Source organism: Antrostomus carolinensis, unplaced genomic scaffold (assembly GCF_000700745.2).
Source record: "Antrostomus carolinensis isolate BGI_N321 unplaced genomic scaffold, ASM70074v2 scaffold8286, whole genome shotgun sequence".
In the NCBI taxonomy this organism is placed as follows: domain Eukaryota; kingdom Metazoa; phylum Chordata; class Aves; order Caprimulgiformes; family Caprimulgidae; genus Antrostomus; species Antrostomus carolinensis.
This window is the reverse complement of record NW_010322464.1, coordinates 7,934-27,845: the sequence shown is the minus strand read 5'-3', so window position 1 is coordinate 27,845 and position 19,912 is coordinate 7,934. Positions and strand designations below refer to the sequence as shown.

The window sequence follows — 19,912 nt, the reverse complement described above, 5'->3', positions numbered from 1 at the left end:
AGAGGACGGTGCAGGAGCAGCTCGTGGGTCTGGAACGAGGGGGTCACCTGGAGGGGCCATGTCAGGTGCCCGGTGTCTGAGTAGAAGCGAGAAGAGCGGCGTTACTGCGGCTCGCGTTAGGCTGTGCTGCTCATTGTCACGGGTTCCCGCGAAAACAAAACAGAAGTTGTTCGGTAGCGAGTCGAGTGGAGCTGGTGAGTCTTCAGATATTCCCCTGAACCAGTGGCTTTACTTTTATGTGTTGTGTTAGGCTGTTTAGTACGCGATAGGCTTATTCCACAGCGGGATTTGATCTTCTCAGTTGTGGAGAATGTGTTAATTGCTTTTGTTAGTGTAGTGAAATTACAGAAGCTGTGATTATATTTTTAGGAATGTGTCATTTTGCCTTTTCATAGTGGGAAATGCAGGAGAAAAGCTTGGTTAGTGGTTGAGATGCTAGCTTTGATCTCTGGAGGCTTTATGGTTTTACCACAGACTCCCAGAGTTTAATTATAACTTTGGACAATTAATTCTGAGGCGGTTTTTATGTCTTGCAGCATTGTCTCTCTCGATCCTCTGTCTAGTCAACACATAGATAAGAGTTCTTGTGGAGGATGTTTGTAGGCAGAGGCACAGTGGGGTATTGTGGTCAGATACCGTTCCAGCAGCCAGAGCTGCACCCCAGCTCTCTTCCCTAGTGACGTGTAATGAGACTGAGGCATTTTGGAAGCGTTGGAGTTATTTGTACCATATATTCCCAACAGGCACAGTCCTGTGCTAGAGGAGGAGTCCTGGTACGTGGCTGATGGAGGTGGTGTCGCTGGGCGGACTGAGTGCTGCTGTACTGCAGAATTCACTGTGGTACGTGTATGTGCTGAGGCTTAGGTTAGTTTGATTAGTTTGATGGTTTAGGTTAGTTTGTTACTTAGATATGTTGCTGAAGTGGCATCCCAAGGAAGAAAACATGAAATAAACTTTTGGGAATAATTTGTGTAATGCAGGAAAAATACAGATATTTCAAGTTATAAAAGTATTACTTTATAGATGAAAATAGGTGTTGTTTGGAAAACAATACAGGGGACAGTAGTACTTAAGAATGGTGATATCTGAAGTAGGAAGGTGTTGATAAATCCTCATGATTCAATGCTATTCAAAAGCAGCCACCGAGCTTTCTGTTCATATTGGTTCAGGGGGAACCAGCTTGATAAGATCTGTTGCTGTCCAGGGATAATCTATAATTTACTATGTTACAATATTTCATATTAAAGTCTAAAATTAAAGCCCACCACTAAATAGAAGGAGTGCCTCATTTACTATTGTTTTTCTGTTTATGGTGTTTAAAGAACATTACTTCTCTTCTGTGGCTGTGTTATGAAGTCATATCAGAGTGGTGATCTTAGTTTTGTTTTGTCAGACACCAGGACAGGCTCAGGATTACTTTAAGTGAACACTTTTTCCAAAAAAAGAGAAAGTTCCTGAATGACAGTAACTGTAAACATTTTCAACATTTCAAGAGATGGTGTCAACTTGCAGACTTCTCAGCGAAGAAGTAAAATCCTATTGTGTTTTCTCTCTCTCCTCATACTGATAGTTTCTTTTTTTGTGTCTTTTATTGCTATGTGGGAAAAACTACCTATTTGGAATGTAAATTAATTGACTGTGATGGGCACTTGGTGACAAAGGAAAAACATTGTTTCACAAAATCTTGTATTTTATTTGCATTAAATGATTGTTAAGTTTATAATGTTTGTCAGAAGACAGCAACAGTCCTTCCTGTTGTGTCATCTGGTTGCAACACCACGTACCTAACACAGCAAACAAGTGATACGTTAGGAGAAAAAAAATTGAAGGAAGTATTAAGTGTAGCAGGAGTTTTGTTTCCCTGTAGTTTCAGCTGAGAACAATCTATAAGAAGTTGTATATTATTTTTTGGTATCTAAACATTGTCTTAAGTGCAAATTGAGGGCAGCCTTTGCATCTCCTAAGTGTCCTACTTCTGTATTTGCAAATCTAGTGATTATTTTCTTTAAACCATGCTTATGTGTGTATGTTTGAAAACCAGGAAATGTAGTCTCTTTGATATTTTTTTTTTCTCCTTTTCCAAGCTTTGTAAGCTTCTAATCTGTCATGTATAGTTAAACTTTCTTTTTTCTTTAAATAGATGCCAGCTAACACTGTGGTGGTGAAACTAAGTTCATGTGGTTTATTATGAAGTCCTCAGTTAAAAGGCAGTGTATAAGATATGCAATTATAAGTCAGGCTTTGGAAGGGAGATATGTTTAAATATAGTTTAAACAAGCTTAAATCATTATCTGATTTTTTTTTTTTTTTTCCTCCAGGCAACTGTTCCTCTGAGTCACCTTATCAATGCCTTTCATTCACCAAAAAGCTCTACTACTACAGCCAGCTCAGCATCTGTACAGCCTGTCCAGAGGGACACCTCCCCAGAACATGATCCTCAGAAGAGTGAGGTAGGAAAAAACATTTGATAAAGTAGTGGTTTGCTTTTAACTGAATTAAATCTGAGTAATATCAGTTTAAGTGAACTTAATATTTGACTCGCTTTATAAAATAATTAATGTAACTAACCAAAACAGAATGTTAACACATAGTGTGTATCTTTTTGACAGAACTTCAGTAAGTCAGTGCTTTGGCAGCAAGAATTCTACAAAAACCCAGTATTTCATTAATAAGGAAATAAAGCTAGTACTTGTCTCAGTAGTTATTTGCAAATAAGGAGGCACTAGTGTGGAGTCTTGTATCTGGGAAAGAACAACCCCAGGCTCCAGTATAGGCTGGGGACAGACCTGTTGGAGAGCAGTGAAGGGGAAAGGGATCTGGGAGTCCTGGTGGACAGCAGGATGACCATGAGCCAGCACTGTGCCCTCGTGGCCAGGAAGGCCAATGGCATCCTGGGGTGCATTAGAAGGGGTGTGGTTAGTAGGTCGAGAGAGGTTCTCCTCCCCCTCTACTCTGCCCTGGTGAGGCCACATCTGGAATGTTGTGTCCAGTTCTGGGCCCCACAGTTCAAGAAGGACAGGGAGCTGCTTGAGAGAGTCCGGCACAGAACAACCAAGGTGATGAAGGGAGTGGAGCATCTCCCTTATTAGGAAAGGCTGAGGGAGCTGGGTCTCTTTAGCTTGGAGAAGAGGAGACTGAGGGGAGACCTCATTAATGTTTATAAACATGTGCAAGAGCGGTGAATCATGGACTCCACACAATTCAATGTGAATCCCACTGGAGACCTTTATTATTGGTTACATGATCACTTATATACTCTTAAGCTGCTACCACACACACACACACAAACAAACACAAACAACTCTTAATTAGCTAAAAGCTACTGTTCACATGCCTGGTTTACAATACTTGATTGCATAATTCCACCTGTTCACGAGCCATTCTTTTACTTCTGACTAGTTACTAATTACAGCACATAAGTCTTCCCTTATCTTGTCTCATACATTCTTTGCTTGTCAGTCTGCTTTGTTTTATTTTTCACTCAAAGTCAGGAATTAATTGCTCAAGGCTGAAGCTGCCTGTAGCTTCAGCTCTTAAAGTGTCAGCAAACATGTAAAGGGCGAATGTCAGGGGGGCGGAGCCAGGCTCTTCTCAGTGATGCCCAATGGTAGGACAAGGGGCAATGGGTGTAAGCTGGAACACAGGAGATTCCAGGAAATGTAAGGAAAAACTTTTTCACTGTGAGAGTGACAGGCCACAGGAACAGGCTGCCCAGAGAGGTTGTGGAGTCTCCTTCTCTGAAGACATTCAAAACCCACCTGGACATGTTCCTGTGTGATCTACGCTAGGTGATCCTGCTCTGGCAGGGGGGTTGGACTAGATGATCTCCGGAGGTCCCTTCCATCCCCAACTGTTGTGCGATTCTGTATTTGTCTTTCTACTCAGCAAGAGAATCTGGTCTCCTTTAAATACAGAGGGGTTTTCACATTTAGTATTTTCTCTCTAATTCATCATACACCTGTTTGCTTCCTCCTAGCATGATACAAGTATAAGAATAATAATTTTAAAAGCCTCTTTTAATTAAAAGTATTTTTAAAGAAAGTTGTTAAATCAAGTTGATTAGACTATAATAAATCTAATCTTAAATAAAGGTTAAGCTCAAATTTAAAATTAGCAAATACTGACACAGTACGTGCAGTTCTAATATTGAATAACGTTGAACTATTAGAATGGCAGAAATCATTATTTGAGAATGTGCAACGGCTCTGCTGCAAATCTAAAGCTGTGTTTGGAAGTAGTAAGCTATTCTGAAGGGTTACAGAAAATGTTACCTTTTTAAAAAAAGTTCTTAATCTTCTCTCCTCCTGAGCATTTCATTAATTTTCCAAGCAATCGTTAAGCTGAAGTGGGAAACCTTGATCTACTCCTTTAAACCATGTGTTACATTAAATGATGTTTAAAAATGTGTTTGCACTTGCTCTGAGTATAAGTGGACAAGAAACAATCTACCCAGAATACTTTGTTTACTTAAGGAATCCACTGTAAACTATTAACTTTGAATATGATGGTATTCTGGATGCACCTAGGAATCTGTTCTAAAAATGCTCCTTTCGATGTTTTTTCCAAGTATTTTTCATGTATATCTTTTTACTGGAAATCTAGTTTCACCTTCAAAGTAGATCAACATAAAGCTTACGTAAAAACAACTTAGGAAAAACAAAAATAGAATCCATAATGTTCTAACAATCAAAAATATCTGTACAGGTACATTTAGAATAGAATATTTCCTTCTCAGTTAAGAAAATGTTACTGCAGAAGCAATATTGAGAGGCTCAATAAAATAGATATTTTAAAGGGTCCAAACCCATATGTATTTTTAAAATACTTTCCCATAAAAAGATTTTTTTTCCTATCTGTAAAATACAAGATTAAAGTTACTTTGATCAAGATTGCTTCTTTAGTACTCGAGGGCGTGTGCCTTACCTACTTGTTTGGTTTTTTTTTTTCATACTTTCTTTGCTTTGTAGGAAACCCCAGATCCTAGTACTTCTGCTTTTCCCCATAGAAACTTCAGCCTTTCATTGTCTGTCTAGCCAGCTTGTGGCTTTTTAACTCTGAGTATATATACAGCTTCTAAATATCCAATCTTTGCCGCTGCTAAATCTGCATTATCTGCCAAAGATCAGCCAATAATAAGAGATTGGGAGGATTTTGCTGTTTGCTTATTGGATGAATATAATGGGTGGCTATTGCTGTACATCTGTGCTCCTTGCCTTCTTCATTTGCTCTATCATAAAGAGTAGAAAGAGATGGAAAAACATGTTTTTTTTCTGTTACCAGGGACCAGGAAGGTGTTAAAAAGACTGAACTGGGAAGAACGTATACTTGTCATAAATGTACTGTGCTGATGAAAATATCAGTGTGTGCAAATGGAAAAGTTATTCTGCATTGACGTCAGCAAATATTCTTTCTTTATGTCCTTTCATTTATCTTCATTTAGAAGTTTTTTATTTTAGTCTTAACTGTGAGCTATAGATGCTCACAGTTGTATTGAGCCAAAAAGTTAACTCGGGTTTGTTTGGTTGTTTTTTTTTCCCCTAAGGTGATCTTAAGTGAATTTTGAACATTTATTTTTATTTTGCAGTCTGCACTGAATTTAAGAGATCTGGGATTGTCTGATTTGAAAGCTTACCAGTTCAAAGAATTGGTGAACAGGTTGCTTCCTGGCTACTGTGCAGAAAACAGAGTCTCTTCGCAGTGGCATACGTCGTACATCTCTGCTGAGTCCTTCTTCGAAAATAAGCATGGTATGTTTCAGAGTGAAGTGCTTAAGAGAACTGTTAAAGAGTTAGATTGTAAAGGTGAATACGGTTATTCCTTAATCTCTTGTGCTATAGATAACTCATAGTTTAAAAGATCTTTAATAAAAAAAGTGCGAATATATTTTTTTATGGTATACAGGTTGTCTCTAGAGTGGTACTTTTGAATCTTGGGAATTTTAGAAAATTTGGCCCAAATTTTGGAATTGTTTCTCCAAAGTTGGATTTGAAGTTGACTGCTATTAAACTTGTCTGAACTCTAGTACAAGTGTGTTGTCTATTAATGGTGAGACTGAACTATGCATTTTTTCATCAGTTTGTTTCACCAAGTAGGAGAAAATAGATTTTGCTGCAGATGTTCATGACTAATGCAACATAGTCATGAACATCTGCAGTTTACATTAAATTATTCATTTTTTGCTTGAAGCAGCATTACACAAGGACATTAATTAAAAATGAATTCAGGGTGGCAAAGTGTTAACAGTCCACAGAAAGTATTTAATTGCTGAAATAAACCAAGAGTGGTTCCTGACAGATGTTTTGTTGGGATTAGTCTAAAATACAGGAAGCAAGGCCATTGTAAATGCTCAAGAATGTGTTAGGAAAAGAAGCATACAGCTGACGTTTGAGGTGCTGCCCATGTGGTATCACAGATGGGAAAAAGAGCATAATAATAATAATAATAATATCTCAGGGCTACTATTAGAGAAAAAGTATTAAATTGCATTGTGATGTGGGATATAAAAAAAGTAGCCCAGAGGCAGTTTCCCAACTGTGGAGAGAAAGTTGGCGAATGTTTCAAAGCTTTGGTAGATTAACGTGGAAGCTCACCAGACTGGTTGTTTCATTCATAGTTGGAAAGGCAAAGTTATAGGTGGAAAAGATGCTAAATCTTCAAGAGCGTACTTTTGGTGTAGGTGACACTGCATGCTATGGAAGACTGCTACTATTGATATGTATATGTTGTGCATATACTTGTGCATAAAGTGAGGAGAGTATATTTTTTAAACTAATATGTTCATAATTGTGTTGTATTGGATTAGCCAATGTGTGGTATTGTAGAAGACTGGAATATACAGCATTGTAGAATTAATAGCTAATCCTTTTTTCTCCTTCCCATAGTTGCTCAGTATTTCAGTTGTTAGCTTGTAAGATCTTATTACAGTCATGTAACTTCAAAAAATTGTAATAGGAACTTTCAGGGTTCTTTTTTTGCTGTCCTAGATGTATCTAGCTAATGTAATAACTTTCTCAGAATATGTAAAATAAGCAGAAAGCCCTACCCTTTTTGTGATGACATTAGCTTCTGAATTACTATGGAAGAGAGCATATGTAGGTTTGGCCTCAATTTTTTTCCCCTACCTCCTCAGGTCTCTGATTTTTCTTGAATAATTCTTACCTGCTAAATGAGGATGAAATCTTTGAGATTTTGGTACCTAAATAACAGATAGATGACAGTCCTTGTCTTGCAGTCTGTAGCATGCTTGAAATAGTATCTGCTAACAAGTTTTTCACTGGGATGCTAATTTATTTATTTAGTCTTCTGTATTGCATGAGGACTGTACAATTAAGTAGACTTAGCATAGTGTAAAATGTTTTCATATGTTATACATGGTCTGTTCTAAAATGCCCCTGAGCCATCTGTCTTTACAGCCTTTGAAACTGAATGATTAGTTGAATGCTGGTCCTTCAGCTTCATGAAAGTCTTTGGATTCCTGTCCAGTCCAAACTTTATTCAGCTCTGTACAAATATGCAGATTTCTCTCCCAGATACAGCTTCCAATTCAAGATTCTGGGTACCAGTATTTTTTGGAAGTCCTAATTAGAAAAAAATTCAGGTATATCACAAAGTGTCTGACCTAAGTTAATGGAAAGCAGTTAACTATCTGTTGTACTGGTAATGGTTAATTTGTTTAATTACAGATGCCTGAAGGACTGTAGCAAAATCAAATTAATAATTAAAAAAGAAAAAAACAAGCAATGTGAGAAGTAATGTTTAGATGCCATTTAAAACAGGGTGTATTTACACTTTGCTCTATCTTCTTACAGGCTTCGTGGATGTTTTCAGTGCTTTACGCTCATCTTCTTTGTACAGACAGCATCCGAATCCCCTCCACAACTTCTATTCAGATATTCGGTGTTGGCCAGGTATAAAGCAATAAACTACACTGGTTTTCATCTCTATAGTATCTTTTTACACCAGGAAAGTACTTTTACTTAGAGATGTCACTCAGTAAATACCAGTAAACTTCTAGGGGGAACTTTCCATTGATATTAACGCTTTAAATCATGAAGTTATTTCCGCATTTGGGTAGCATGTTTCCAGAATTAAGTTAGTAAACATAGTGTTAACTATAGAAACTTGTTCAAATATGTCAGTATTTGAGGATCGTGTTCTTTTGAATGACTACTTTTGAATCAGTAAATATGTTGAATCTGGTATTCATCCAGATGAGCTTTCTAAGGTGCCTGGTGACTGGTTTAAGCTACTCCTGGATGTATGAGATGGGTAACAACAGGGCTGCGTTAGCAAGAACGTAGTGAGGAGCGCGGGGAGTTCAGTTATTGTCCTCTAATCAGTTCTTCTGATGTGACATCGGGATATTGTGTCTGGTTTTGTGTCCCGTGGTTAAGAGAGATGCTGGCAAAATGCAGGTAGCACAGTGATGAGCCATAAGGAAGGGTGCAGATTTTCAAGCATTTAGTGTCCAGGGGAAGCTGAAGCATCCATCTGAGGTTTTAAAGTTAGCAGAAGAGAAGACAAGGAGTGATCAAATGGCTATTGGAGCTGTGTTAGTTACCCTGCTCTTGTACACCTCAAAGAAGAGGCAGCATTTATAAGTAAAAGTGAAGGAAATTTCTGTTGGAAAATTTTCATGGTGAGAATGGCCAAGTTCTGAAATAGATTCTCTGGAGAGATTGTGTTATCTTAATGTGGTGGGTTGACCTTGCCTGAATGCCAGGTGCCCACCAAGCTGCTCTATCACCCCCTTCCTCATCAGGATGGGGAAGGGAGAAAATAAGATAAAACAAAAACCCCAAACTCGTGGGTTGAGACAAAGGCAGTTTAATAGAAACAAAGCAAAGCTGCACACGCAGAAGCAAAAGAGCAAAATATTTATTCGCTGCTTCCCATCAGCGGGCGTTGTTTGGCCACTTCCCGGGAAACAGGGCTTTGTACACGTAGTGGTTATCCCAGAGGACAAACATAAATAACAAATGCCCTCCCTTCCCATTCCATTCTCCTTGCTTTTATTTCTGAGCAAGCATCATGTTATGGAATATCCCTTTGGTCAGTTTGGGTCAGCTGTCCTGGCTGTGTCCCCTCCCAAGACTTTCCCCAGCCTACTTGGGGCGGGGAGGGGAAGGGAGGGAATGTTGGAGAGCCAGCCTTGATACTGTGCTAAGCGCTGCTCAGCAGGAGCAAAAACACTGGTGTGTTATCAACACCTTTCTAGCTACTAATGCAAAACACAGCGCTCTGAGGGCTGCTATGGGAAAATTATCTCCATCTCAGCCAGACCCAACACACTTAATCCTTGGAGATTTTCAAAATTGAGCTGGATGAAGCCCAGAGCTACCTGATCGGATGTTGAAGTTAAACCTTTTTTTGAGCAGGGGTTTGACTAGATCACCTCCAGAAGTTCATTTTAGCTGGTGCTATTCTGTGATAACAGAAGGCTTAGTTAAACCTATGTAATTGGCTGGTATTGGTGATTATTTTAAAACAGAGTGGTAAGAGAAGATAAATATTATTGGCTTTTGTGATTTATGTGGTAAATTTTCTGTTGCAAGGTTTCTGATGTGATAGAAGATTATACACAGTGCTATAAGCTCACTGTGTTCAAATGGTCTCATTTCTTTTGTCAGTTTATAAGTTAACAGCGCACCTAAACTGTTCCAGATCTCTTCAGGGCACCAAGGATCAGCTGAGCTTTTAGACAAAGCTTATTTTAGAACAGGAACCTTTATTCCCATCCTTCTGGATTAGCTTCGGAATGTTTCATGTTTGTCAGCCTTCCTGGATTTAATTCAGCTGAATGTCTCTTCTGTTCCCTGACACGGTGATGGGGTTGGCCAATTATCTGTAATTCACAATGTGAACTCCTGATTATTTTAACAAAAAATTTTATGGGAAAAATATATGTGAAACAGTAAGCAGTTTGCTTCCAAGTTTAGACTACAGACATGGTTCATGATTACCTAACTATCCATTTACAGTACCTAAATTTGTTGGTTTATTTACACAGCTTATTACTACTAGATCCAGAAGTCTTTCATACAGTTTTTTGGTTTCTACTTTTTTGGTCAGCATCTTGAGCAATTTGCTGTTTGCAGTTCGCTTTCTACTGTGGATATTTCAGAAAAATTGTATTCAGTTCAGTCACAATAATCTCAATAATCTTTTTCATATAATAGTTTCTGAAATCTTAGGGCTTTTTTTTTTTTGTAGTGGTAGTAATGGATGGTTTTTAATTTTTTAATTTATTTTGCTGTTTTAAGTTTACATACAGTCACGGACCTTCAAGACTTTGCGATCAAGAGCAAGACGTCTGCAGTCAACATCTGAACAGTTCACAGAAACAAGAAATTCCCTTTCTTCAATTTTGAAGGTAAATACAAGTAGCATTATGAAGTTGGTTTGGGCTTATTCAGATCATGTCTTTCTCTTGAATGAACCTTTACAATTTACCAAGGGTGTTTTGTTTCACTAGTGTGAAAAAAATGCGTTAAATCTAAAACTTGGCCTAATGACAACCTGCTGTTATTCTTACTGATACACGGGTTTGCTTCATAGATAATGATCATTGGAATTTTGAAGGATAGTAGTTTCAGGGTTTTCAACTCTAGAAATAAAATTATTCATGTTCTGTTTTTGGGGCTTTGTTAAAAATAGTTTGTAGTCAAATAAAAGTATTTGTTTAAACAGAAATACAGCTAGTTTAATGTACAAGAATGTGTATTTTTTTAAGCAGTTCAGCATGCAATTGCTGCTTTAAGAATAGACTTACTTGTGGCTGGTATATTTTTGAGGTACAAAAATTTTAAACTCTGTTTTTGTGGGTTACAAAGTTACATACTTTTAAGTCAGCAGATAACTATCCAGGCTGAGGGTAGCCAAGCACGTAACAAAACCAAGTTAACCTAGCTACTCTTTGCTTCTAATTGGTTGTATGGAAGTCAGGCTAATTAAAGCACTTGATCTTGCTTTGAACTTGCCCCTTCTTCTAGGCAAATGTGGTTTATTTCATCTGTGGACTAGGTATACCATGGATGAAGATAAACCAGAGCTAGCTCCATGCAGTGCTGCTCTTAAATTTGGTAGGATGTATGAGATATATTTGATCAAGCTCTATCAAAACTCTACTTACAAAGATATTTCACGTTTGGAAATAATTTAAATTAAATTGATTTCATGAAGCAAAAAGCTGAAGTTAGTAACTCACGCTGAATCCAGTGTACAAAGCCGCCTTAGGCTGTTTTCCGTTTGGAACTGGGACCAGGAGGGCTCTGTACCTGACTTGTTCAGCGAAAATCAGGGTGCCCCTTCTTGGAGCTGTTGTGATTCCATTGTCAAGGTACTGCCCTGTGTTGTCTTAACTAACCCATAGCACCTGAATTATACTTTTTAATTTTTTTCCCCCCTCACCCATGCTAGCCAGGTAGTAAGTGAACTATGTATCAGAACTTAGCGTATACTGATGTTGCTGTGTGAAATATTTCAGGGCTTTATCCTGAGAAAGCGAAGAATTGATGTTGAAAACTTAGATACACTAATGAAAACAAAAAACATCCCAGAGGCACACCAGGATGCTTTTAAAACTGGTTTTGCAGAAGGCTTTCTGAAAGCACAGGTATTCCTGCAAAAAACACTTGGTAAGTTGTTTTAGTTCAGATATCTTCATTCAGAAAGTAGTTTATTTCAGCCCATTTTAAAACTTTTTTTGTTTTCTTTTACAGATTCCTTAAGAAGATCACGTTTGCTTTCTTTCTTCCTCTTTGTTCTTTGTTTTTATCTTGCCATATATTCGTCATTTTTACCTGGGAAAGGCTCCTTTTCTGATGCTGGTTAGTTAACTTTTTTCCCTCCACTATTTAACTTGCGTTGTTTCTTCCAGCAGGTTAATCACAGATTAAATGTGTTTTGACATTGTAATTGTTTCAGGATAACATTTCAATGTACTAATGAAAGAGAAGTTACTTACTGCTTTTGGCTGTAGCCTTTCAGAGAGTAGTGTGACAAAATGTTTATAGAGACAAAAAAAGTTGTCTGTTAGTATAATTATTTTAGTTTTTTTGGTTAAACAACTATGTGGAACCAAGCAGAGAAGTAGTCAGACTGTTTTGTCTTTGAATTTAGATGATGCATTATCTAGGTCAGCAGTAGGGAAAATGGTCTGAGTTTTTATATTTGTAACCACAGCCTAGTTTGCAGCAACTAGGTACTTGCTAAATGATCATCCTGAGAAATCTATTGGAAATAGCAGAACAATCAAAGGCCGAGCTAATGCAAATGAGGAATTTCATGCTGAGTTATTACCTGGGTCTTGGGAAAGTTAGGATATGTGCAGAAACACTGAGGAAGAATGTCTGGCTTTGTGTACCTGCTTTTGGATGCAGCACTTTCTGTACTACAAATGACTAAAAAGCAGATATTTTAAATATATATATATATTTTTTAATAAATGTTATTCTTGCTGGACACTTGTAAATGGAAACATGCCCTTTTAAGTGGGCAGATGTAAAGTTAGTAGCTTAATAGTATGCATTCAAGTGCACAGTTCAGTCTTGGAATGAAATTACTTTATGTGTAAATTTGTTGTTCATCATCTGCTGTTTGCTATTAGTACGCTTTCGAACATCGAGTATCTTTGATGCCGCAGTTGATCCAATCCAGTTGAAAAATGTCACCTTTGAACATGTAAAAGGGGTAAGTTCAAAAGTAAAGTGTATGTGAGTTCTTGCTTAACTAACCATTGTGAGCCTGAAGAACATCTTACTCTGTTCAGGAAATCTCTGTATGAACTGAAGCCTTATATATATTTACCACTCCTAGATCAAGGAGGGTTTTAACCACTCTTGTTATATTTTATATCTTTGTGGCATTTAATACCTTATAAAAGGTGCACTCTCGACTTGTTGGATCACATTTTGAAAGGCTAGAATAGCAAAAGGCAGGCTGTAAGTACCATCTCTTTTGGATATCTGATATTAGGACAGGAGATAGGGAGATTCACAGAAAGAAGTGGGCATGTCACTGCTGCTGATTTATTTTTTCTATTGAACTGTTCTTCATCCTTTAGTAGCAAAATGAGGACCTCCTCTCCTTCCCTTTGCACAAATAGAATTAATCTCTTTTTAATTAATTAGAGTAATATTTTGATGTAGAATTTTTGGTTCTGTATTTATCTTGTTGGTCAGATCTGGTCTTGAATGGTGTGGTTATTTCTTCAGTATTAACTTTAGTGTTTACTGATTATACCTATGAACAGTTGTAGGAAATAGGTTGAGTTAAACTTCTGGACAGTTGGTATCCACACAAATTCTGTAGTACACTTTTGTTTCCTCTTTCTGTTTTGTATTTTTGATCAGTACACAATTAGAGATTTAAGATTTGTCTAAGTCTCTGATACAAAACTCGGTTACAAAAAAGATGCGGTATTTTCTAAATGCTTTGTTATATTTTGTGGCATGTTTTTAATGCGTAGGTTGAAGAAGCTAAACAGGAATTGCAAGAAGTTGTGGAATTCCTGAAAAACCCACATAAATTTACTGTACTAGGAGGTAAACTTCCAAAAGGTAAGAATCATTGCTCAGCAGAAGTGAAAATCCTTTGTAGCCATAGCTATCTTTGTAGCTTTGTTCTATACTGAATGTCTAATTTACAGTCTAGATTCTGAATATTTTATCCTTTAGTTAGGGAATCAAAAAAGTATATAACCAAAATGGGCCTAAATATTACTATTGTATTTAGTTTGTAATTGGGGAAAAATAGTGAAATAATGTTAAACATAGGCAGTGTATTTCCTTGTTTGTTTAAAATATTTGAGGAACTAATGAGTCTTCAGAGACTTATTAAAGGATACCCTTAAATGAGGTACTTGGGGCTGGGGGAGTGGAGGTTAAGGTAGTTACATTGCATGCTTCCTGTCTTACCTTCAGTTCCCCCTGTGTAAGAATTGGTCATTACTGCCTGTCCCCACTCAGAATTTGAGTTATCTGAGATATTCAGATCAGAGAAGCAAAGGTGCCTGAATACATCTTACGTTTGGTATAAATTCAGTAATAAAATTAGGGGCAATAAGCTATGACAGTGCAAAGCAGTGGACTGTAGATTCCAGGCAAAAAGCCTTTCAAAAATCAAACCTGTGTTTATCATTGTTAGCAGCCTTCTTTACAGGGCTAAGAATCGGTATTTCTTTGCAGTCCCAAGTAAACCTTTTAGACATGATGTTCTGAACTACAAAAATTCTACTTCAGTATTAAAAATATATTTACTGATGAAGTTATGCATAATTGGTGTTAATGCCTTTTTGAGTAGAACTTTATGTAATCCAGAGGTTTTTAGGTCTGTATTTTTTTCCCTCCCTTTAACTGTCTTTTATAAGGATATGTATATTTTTTTAAAGTTAATAGCTTCTTGTCACCAAAATTTTTAATTCTGTTGTACCTTTTCTCATCTGAGAAACATATGTAACATAAGTTTAGTCTTGAAAACTTACCCAAGATAATGCAAAAATGTCCAAAAAAGAACCTGTATTAAGCGAATGAGTATGTTTGGGTTAGACAAAACTTACTGTGCCTTCTTTAGTTATTAGTTAGTTCAGTATTATTTATTTATACTCCTGTATCTTGTCCTTTATCTTGAAAGTCAGGGTTTTCTTGTTAACTGAACTCTTAAAAAGGTCTTTATTTCTTCTGTACAGCTTTCGGCACCTTCAGTGCTTGCTAACTGCTTTAGACAGTTCAGAAACAAATGTTTTTGTTTAGAAGGATGATAAAGATTGATCATAGTAGAAGGCCAAGTGAATCCGAAATATGTAAACCTGATAAGTCTGTTTCCTTTTAGTGTTCTACATTGTTTAAAGTCAATTACTTGGAAAGATTTAATAAATAAAAAAAATCCACTTTCAGAAATAGCTAGGAAAATCTTTGTTTGAAGAAGACAGTATTAGGGATTCAGCTGCTAAACTCAGCAGTAGCTTTGTAGAATACTTCAGTCTTCTGTTTTTATTTGATAATCTTACAAGTCTTTGTTGTTTCAATACGGATCAGAGTCTATCTAGGAAGCTTCTTCAGACAGCAAGTAATGAGCAGTATCTGAAATGGGACATTAATGGCTTTTTGAAGCCAAGTGTAAATTATTTCTTCTAGTGCATGGAAGAAACAGTACCTGTATAATAAGACTGTGTGGGTTTGGTGGTTTTGTTGTTTATTTTTTGTTTCTTTTTAGGTATTCTGTTAGTTGGACCACCTGGTACTGGTAAAACTCTTCTTGCACGGGCTGTAGCTGGTGAAGCTGACGTTCCATTTTATTACGCGTCTGGATCTGAGTTTGATGAGATGTTTGTTGGTGTAGGAGCTAGTCGCATCCGAAGCCTATTCAGTAAGTTAAATATTTGTGGTTTTGAAATCTTCTAACATGTGAGATGAAGTATTCAGTGTTGTTTACAAGGTTTGATGAGGTACAGTTCTGGTTACTGGAAAGTAGTAGTATATGAGGCTAATAAATAAAACTTTAATTGTGTAGGTAAATCTCAGAATTCTGTGAGTATCAATTAACATCTTATTAGTTGTTAGGTGAAATTGTAGCAAAAATTGTAACTGCTGTTACAACACTCCCAGAGGGAACAAAAGTAATTTAATTATAAATGTAATGTCCTATAAACTAAATGGAATATTTTAAATTGTAATTTACTTAGTCATATGTAACTTACTGCAAATTTGAATTAAAGTGTAAACTTAAGATAAAAAATAGTGTTAACCTTCTCAATTACTTCCCTCATTTTTATATTGTCTTTTTTCTTACTCTGAATTAGAGCTTTATGGGATCACAGTGTAGCACTAAGCTGAGACTTCCTTTCTCATGCCCATCAAAAGTCCCAGGAAAAAAGGCGTTATAATGAAACTTTTGAAATTAATGTTTAGATTAATAACTTTCACGGAAGAGGCTATTTTAAGTATGCAAATAAATATTATCAGGGAGGGGGGAATTCAACTTCTCTCTTAAATTGAAGGTTGATAGTGTCAGGCATGTACAGTGTAGAAAGTAGTTTGAATTTGTAAAAGGGGTGTGACTTGCTTCACGTGGCAGGGATGCAAAATGTGACGTGTGTTGTACCTTAAAATGTGCATTTCTTAAGTTTAGACGACTGACTTGTACATTAATATCAGTGTTACAGATAGGTCTAGCTGGGTGAGATGAGTTGCATCCTGGTGTGCATGTACCAGTCGATGGTCTTAAAGTTTATTATTGCATTTTTGTTTTATTGTTTTAATACCTGTAAGCTTGAAGGTGCGGTCTTCGCTGTTAAATAACAAGCAGGTTCTATTAAAAGAAGTTAGCATTTAGACCCATCACATTTCATATTATTTTTATTTAATAGGTTGATGTTCTCTTCCCAAGCCTATAAAATAAACTGTTTTAGGGAGTTGATAAGAAATACAACTAATTTCTTAATCTATTTTAATAGTAGTTTCTTACAGCATAAGAATAAGCTGATGTGGAGATGAATAACTTTGCTTTTCTTTGTATCACTTCATTAAAAAAAATATATTTTATCTTTTTAGGCTATAGTCAAGACAGTTCTGGTGATGTGTAATAGAACACTTCATAATCCAAGAGTAATATAGATAGTAGAAGCCTCAATTATGTGATACACTGTCCATTCTTTTTGTGGTTGCAGTGTCCTGCTATTTTTCTTTTGTCAGGGGAAGCAAAAGCAAATGCACCATGTGTTATATTTATTGATGAGTTGGACTCTGTTGGTGGGAAGAGAATTGAATCTCCAATGCATCCCTATTCAAGACAGACCATTAATCAACTTCTTGCTGAAATGGATGGGTAAATATATGGATTATGAGGGCATAGAAGGTGCTTGACTGACTGGTATTTTGAATATTTTTGTGAATTTTTCTTCCTTGACAGCTTTTATGTGTTTTGTAATTTTTTGTAATGTTTTTAAGGATATAAATTTAAGATGCAGTTATGACCACTTTTTAGTACTGCCAACAGTAGCATTAATGGCCTTACTGTAAGGAATATAGAAACTTCTGAGTTGTAGTAGCACAATAGCTGCAATTATTTTACATAATTTCTCAATTTTGTAGGTTAACTGTATATCTAAAGGAAGAAGTTAAACTCTGAGACCAGGGCATGATTTTAACCAATTGCTGGGTTAAACATGGTCATTCTTGCATCACATGTTGTGGCTTGGTAGTGTATTTTTGAGTGTCCAGTGGAGGTCATCCAAAATAAGAAATAGAAGTAGTTATTGCCAAAAAAAGGTGGAAATTCTGTCTCAAAAAAACCCCCAACATTTTCACCCTTTTTTTCCATACAGGTTTAAACCTAATGAAGGTGTTGTTATTATTGGTGCAACAAACTTCCCTGAAGCATTAGACAAGTGAGTGTAATGTTTTGATCATTTCTATAGAGCATGTATTAAAAACAAACAAACAAAAACCACCACAAAAACAACAAAGTTACTTGTGATAATCTTCAAGTATTACAGTGTTGTAGCTGGCTTTTTCCCTCTTAAAAAGGATGTATATTGACCAGTGGAGCATTTAAAAGGTTGTTGAGTTAAATATGGAGAAATAAATAACATGCTTCTGAGTATCTAAAATTTCTGGAAGGTTTTTCTACTTAAATTGACTAGCTGCATTCCTTCACAATGCAAAATTTTAAAATGCAAAAACCCCTTTAAAACGGGTTGGTAATAAACATCTTCCGTCTGTCTTTTTACAGATAAGAAAAATGTATTCTTTGCATCTGTGCATCAGACATAGTCTATGTAGATGTCTTTAGAAATATCAAATGGTTTTTTGTTCTTTATATTGGTTATTAACTGTTTACTGCAACTGCAGCATTTTTAAGTCAGTGTATTAAGTTGTCTTTTCCCTTAGTGCTTTAATTCGTCCTGGTCGCTTCGATATGCAAGTTACTGTTCCCAAGCCTGATGTAAGAGGTCGTACAGAAATTCTGAAGTGGTACCTTAATAAAATAAAGTATGATCCATGTAAGTAAATACTTTATTGTAACATTTTTTATGTAACATTTTTCATACTGGATCAGCCCACTCATGTATTGGTCCTTTATTCCGTCAGTAAATTGTGGCTTTACAGTGTGTCTCTGTAAAGAAGACAAAAATTGTTTAGTAAGTAGCATTGTGACAGTTTTCTGAGGCAGTGTTTGTTTCTAGACCGAAGCAGTTCATAGTGTCTTAAGAATCAGGCTTCATTTCTTCTAAAGCTGAATTTTTTTTGTTTATCACATGATTCTTGCTTAGAATTTGATAATTTCTTGGCATTTTTTCATGATAACAAGCTTTTTCAGGAGCAGTATGGATCCTAATAACAACTTTGTTTTTCCCCACAGCTGTTGATCCAGAAATAATTGCACGAGGCACAGTAGGATTTTCTGGAGCAGAGCTTGAGAATCTTGTAAACCAAGCAGCCTTAAAGGCAGCTGTTGATGGAAAAGATATGGTAACCATGAAAGAACTAGAATTCTCCAAGGACAAAATTCTAATGGGTATGATTTTATACAAAAGACATACATATCTGCTATGCTACACAGGTTTTTTTCTTGTGTGATTAAAACTTTTACAGAGAAAAGGTTTTTGTGCTGTTGGTTTTTGGTATGTTTTTTTTAATTAAAAAAATTCAACTAAGTCTTCTGTTAGTTTATTCTGAATAGAACCTTTTGCGACCAGAAAGTAGTATGTAAAATCTAGTATGGAATATATTATTTTAAGACTTGATACTGTTTTGAATCACAAATGCTGTGTGTTGTACTTGAGCCTAGAGGAAGACACAGGCTTGATTTCTTATCCTTCCCCTACTTATTCCTAAAGGGGAGAATAAATGACCAGAAACCTGGAACTTCTGTTTAGCTAACTTGTGTGCTAACACAGAACTTAAACATCTGAGACATACAAACTAAAAATCTGGTCTGTTCATACGTGAGAGAAGAAATGGAACTTTCTCAGATACTCAGATACTCAGACTGCATTTTAAATCTATTCCTTTAAAAACAACTTGTCTGTAGGTATATTGAGGTCCATTTTAGACATTAAAATCCTGCTTATAAACATTTTGCACCTAATGAGTGTCGATTTTGTTTGCATGTTTTTTCTTTGCTACTCTGTGCTCTGTTTGAGTATATGTAATGTGTGGATTGTGGTGGTCAGCTGTACAAAATAGTGTATTTAATGTTCCTCTGTTTAAGGACCTGAACGTAGAAGTGTAGAAATTGATGAGAAAAACAAAACCATCACCGCTTACCATGAATCTGGACATGCTATCATTGCATATTACACTAAGGATGCAATGCCGATCAACAAGGCTACAATCATGACACGAGGAACAACACTTGGACATGTGAGTATTTCTAGAATTTTATGTAGATTTAGTGTTGCTGATGAATTTGCCAACAATGCTATTTGTTGTAATCATGTTAATGTGTATTGTAATATGTTGAAATACTTGCTTACGAGCAATCTCTTGGAAAACTCACTGATCATCTTTTCCGTGTGATAGAAAGCTTTCTTCCTTCATTTTGAAGTAAAATAACAGCTGCTTGTATAATAGTTCACATATACCAGGAAATAAATGTAAGTAGGTTTGAATCTGCTGCAGTTAAAATAGCACCAAACAGCGAAACTTTGAAGATTGTCTAAAGGCTTGGAAAGTAGAAGCACTGTACTTTTAACACAAACATCCTTTATCAAGTTGTTCTTTGTTATATGTGACTTTTTGTAAACCTAATTGGCTACCTACCTTGTTTCTAGAATAGATATCCCTGTGTTTTTCTGTTCTGCCTTTAGTTGTCAAGCATTTGAACAGAAAAATATTTCTATTATGTCTGTTTCTGTTGAACTTTATCCAAGTTAATGTTTGGTTAAAGAAAATCATTGGCCTTAACCTTC

The 19,912-nt window shown here is 36.3% G+C and overlaps 1 protein-coding gene across 1 annotated transcript in view; it reads left to right on the top strand.

Annotated features, from left to right (window-relative positions):
- Positions 1 to 743: 743 nt before the first annotated feature.
- Positions 744 to 19,912, top strand: part of YME1L1 (YME1 like 1 ATPase) — a gene marked incomplete at its 5' end in the record, with an annotated part of 21,967 nt that continues 2,798 nt past the window's right edge. Inside the window, 15 exons of the mRNA XM_010170242.1 lie at positions 744 to 840; positions 2,319 to 2,450; positions 5,585 to 5,747; positions 7,809 to 7,907; positions 10,263 to 10,372; positions 11,486 to 11,636; positions 11,721 to 11,828; positions 12,608 to 12,690; positions 13,469 to 13,559; positions 15,214 to 15,366; positions 16,692 to 16,824; positions 17,324 to 17,386; positions 17,889 to 18,001; positions 18,361 to 18,516; positions 19,213 to 19,364. Coding sequence (XP_010168544.1) covers positions 744 to 840; positions 2,319 to 2,450; positions 5,585 to 5,747; positions 7,809 to 7,907; positions 10,263 to 10,372; positions 11,486 to 11,636; positions 11,721 to 11,828; positions 12,608 to 12,690; positions 13,469 to 13,559; positions 15,214 to 15,366; positions 16,692 to 16,824; positions 17,324 to 17,386; positions 17,889 to 18,001; positions 18,361 to 18,516; positions 19,213 to 19,364 — 1,804 coding nt within the window. The remainder of the gene's footprint in view (positions 841 to 2,318; positions 2,451 to 5,584; positions 5,748 to 7,808; positions 7,908 to 10,262; positions 10,373 to 11,485; positions 11,637 to 11,720; positions 11,829 to 12,607; positions 12,691 to 13,468; positions 13,560 to 15,213; positions 15,367 to 16,691; positions 16,825 to 17,323; positions 17,387 to 17,888; positions 18,002 to 18,360; positions 18,517 to 19,212; positions 19,365 to 19,912) is intronic.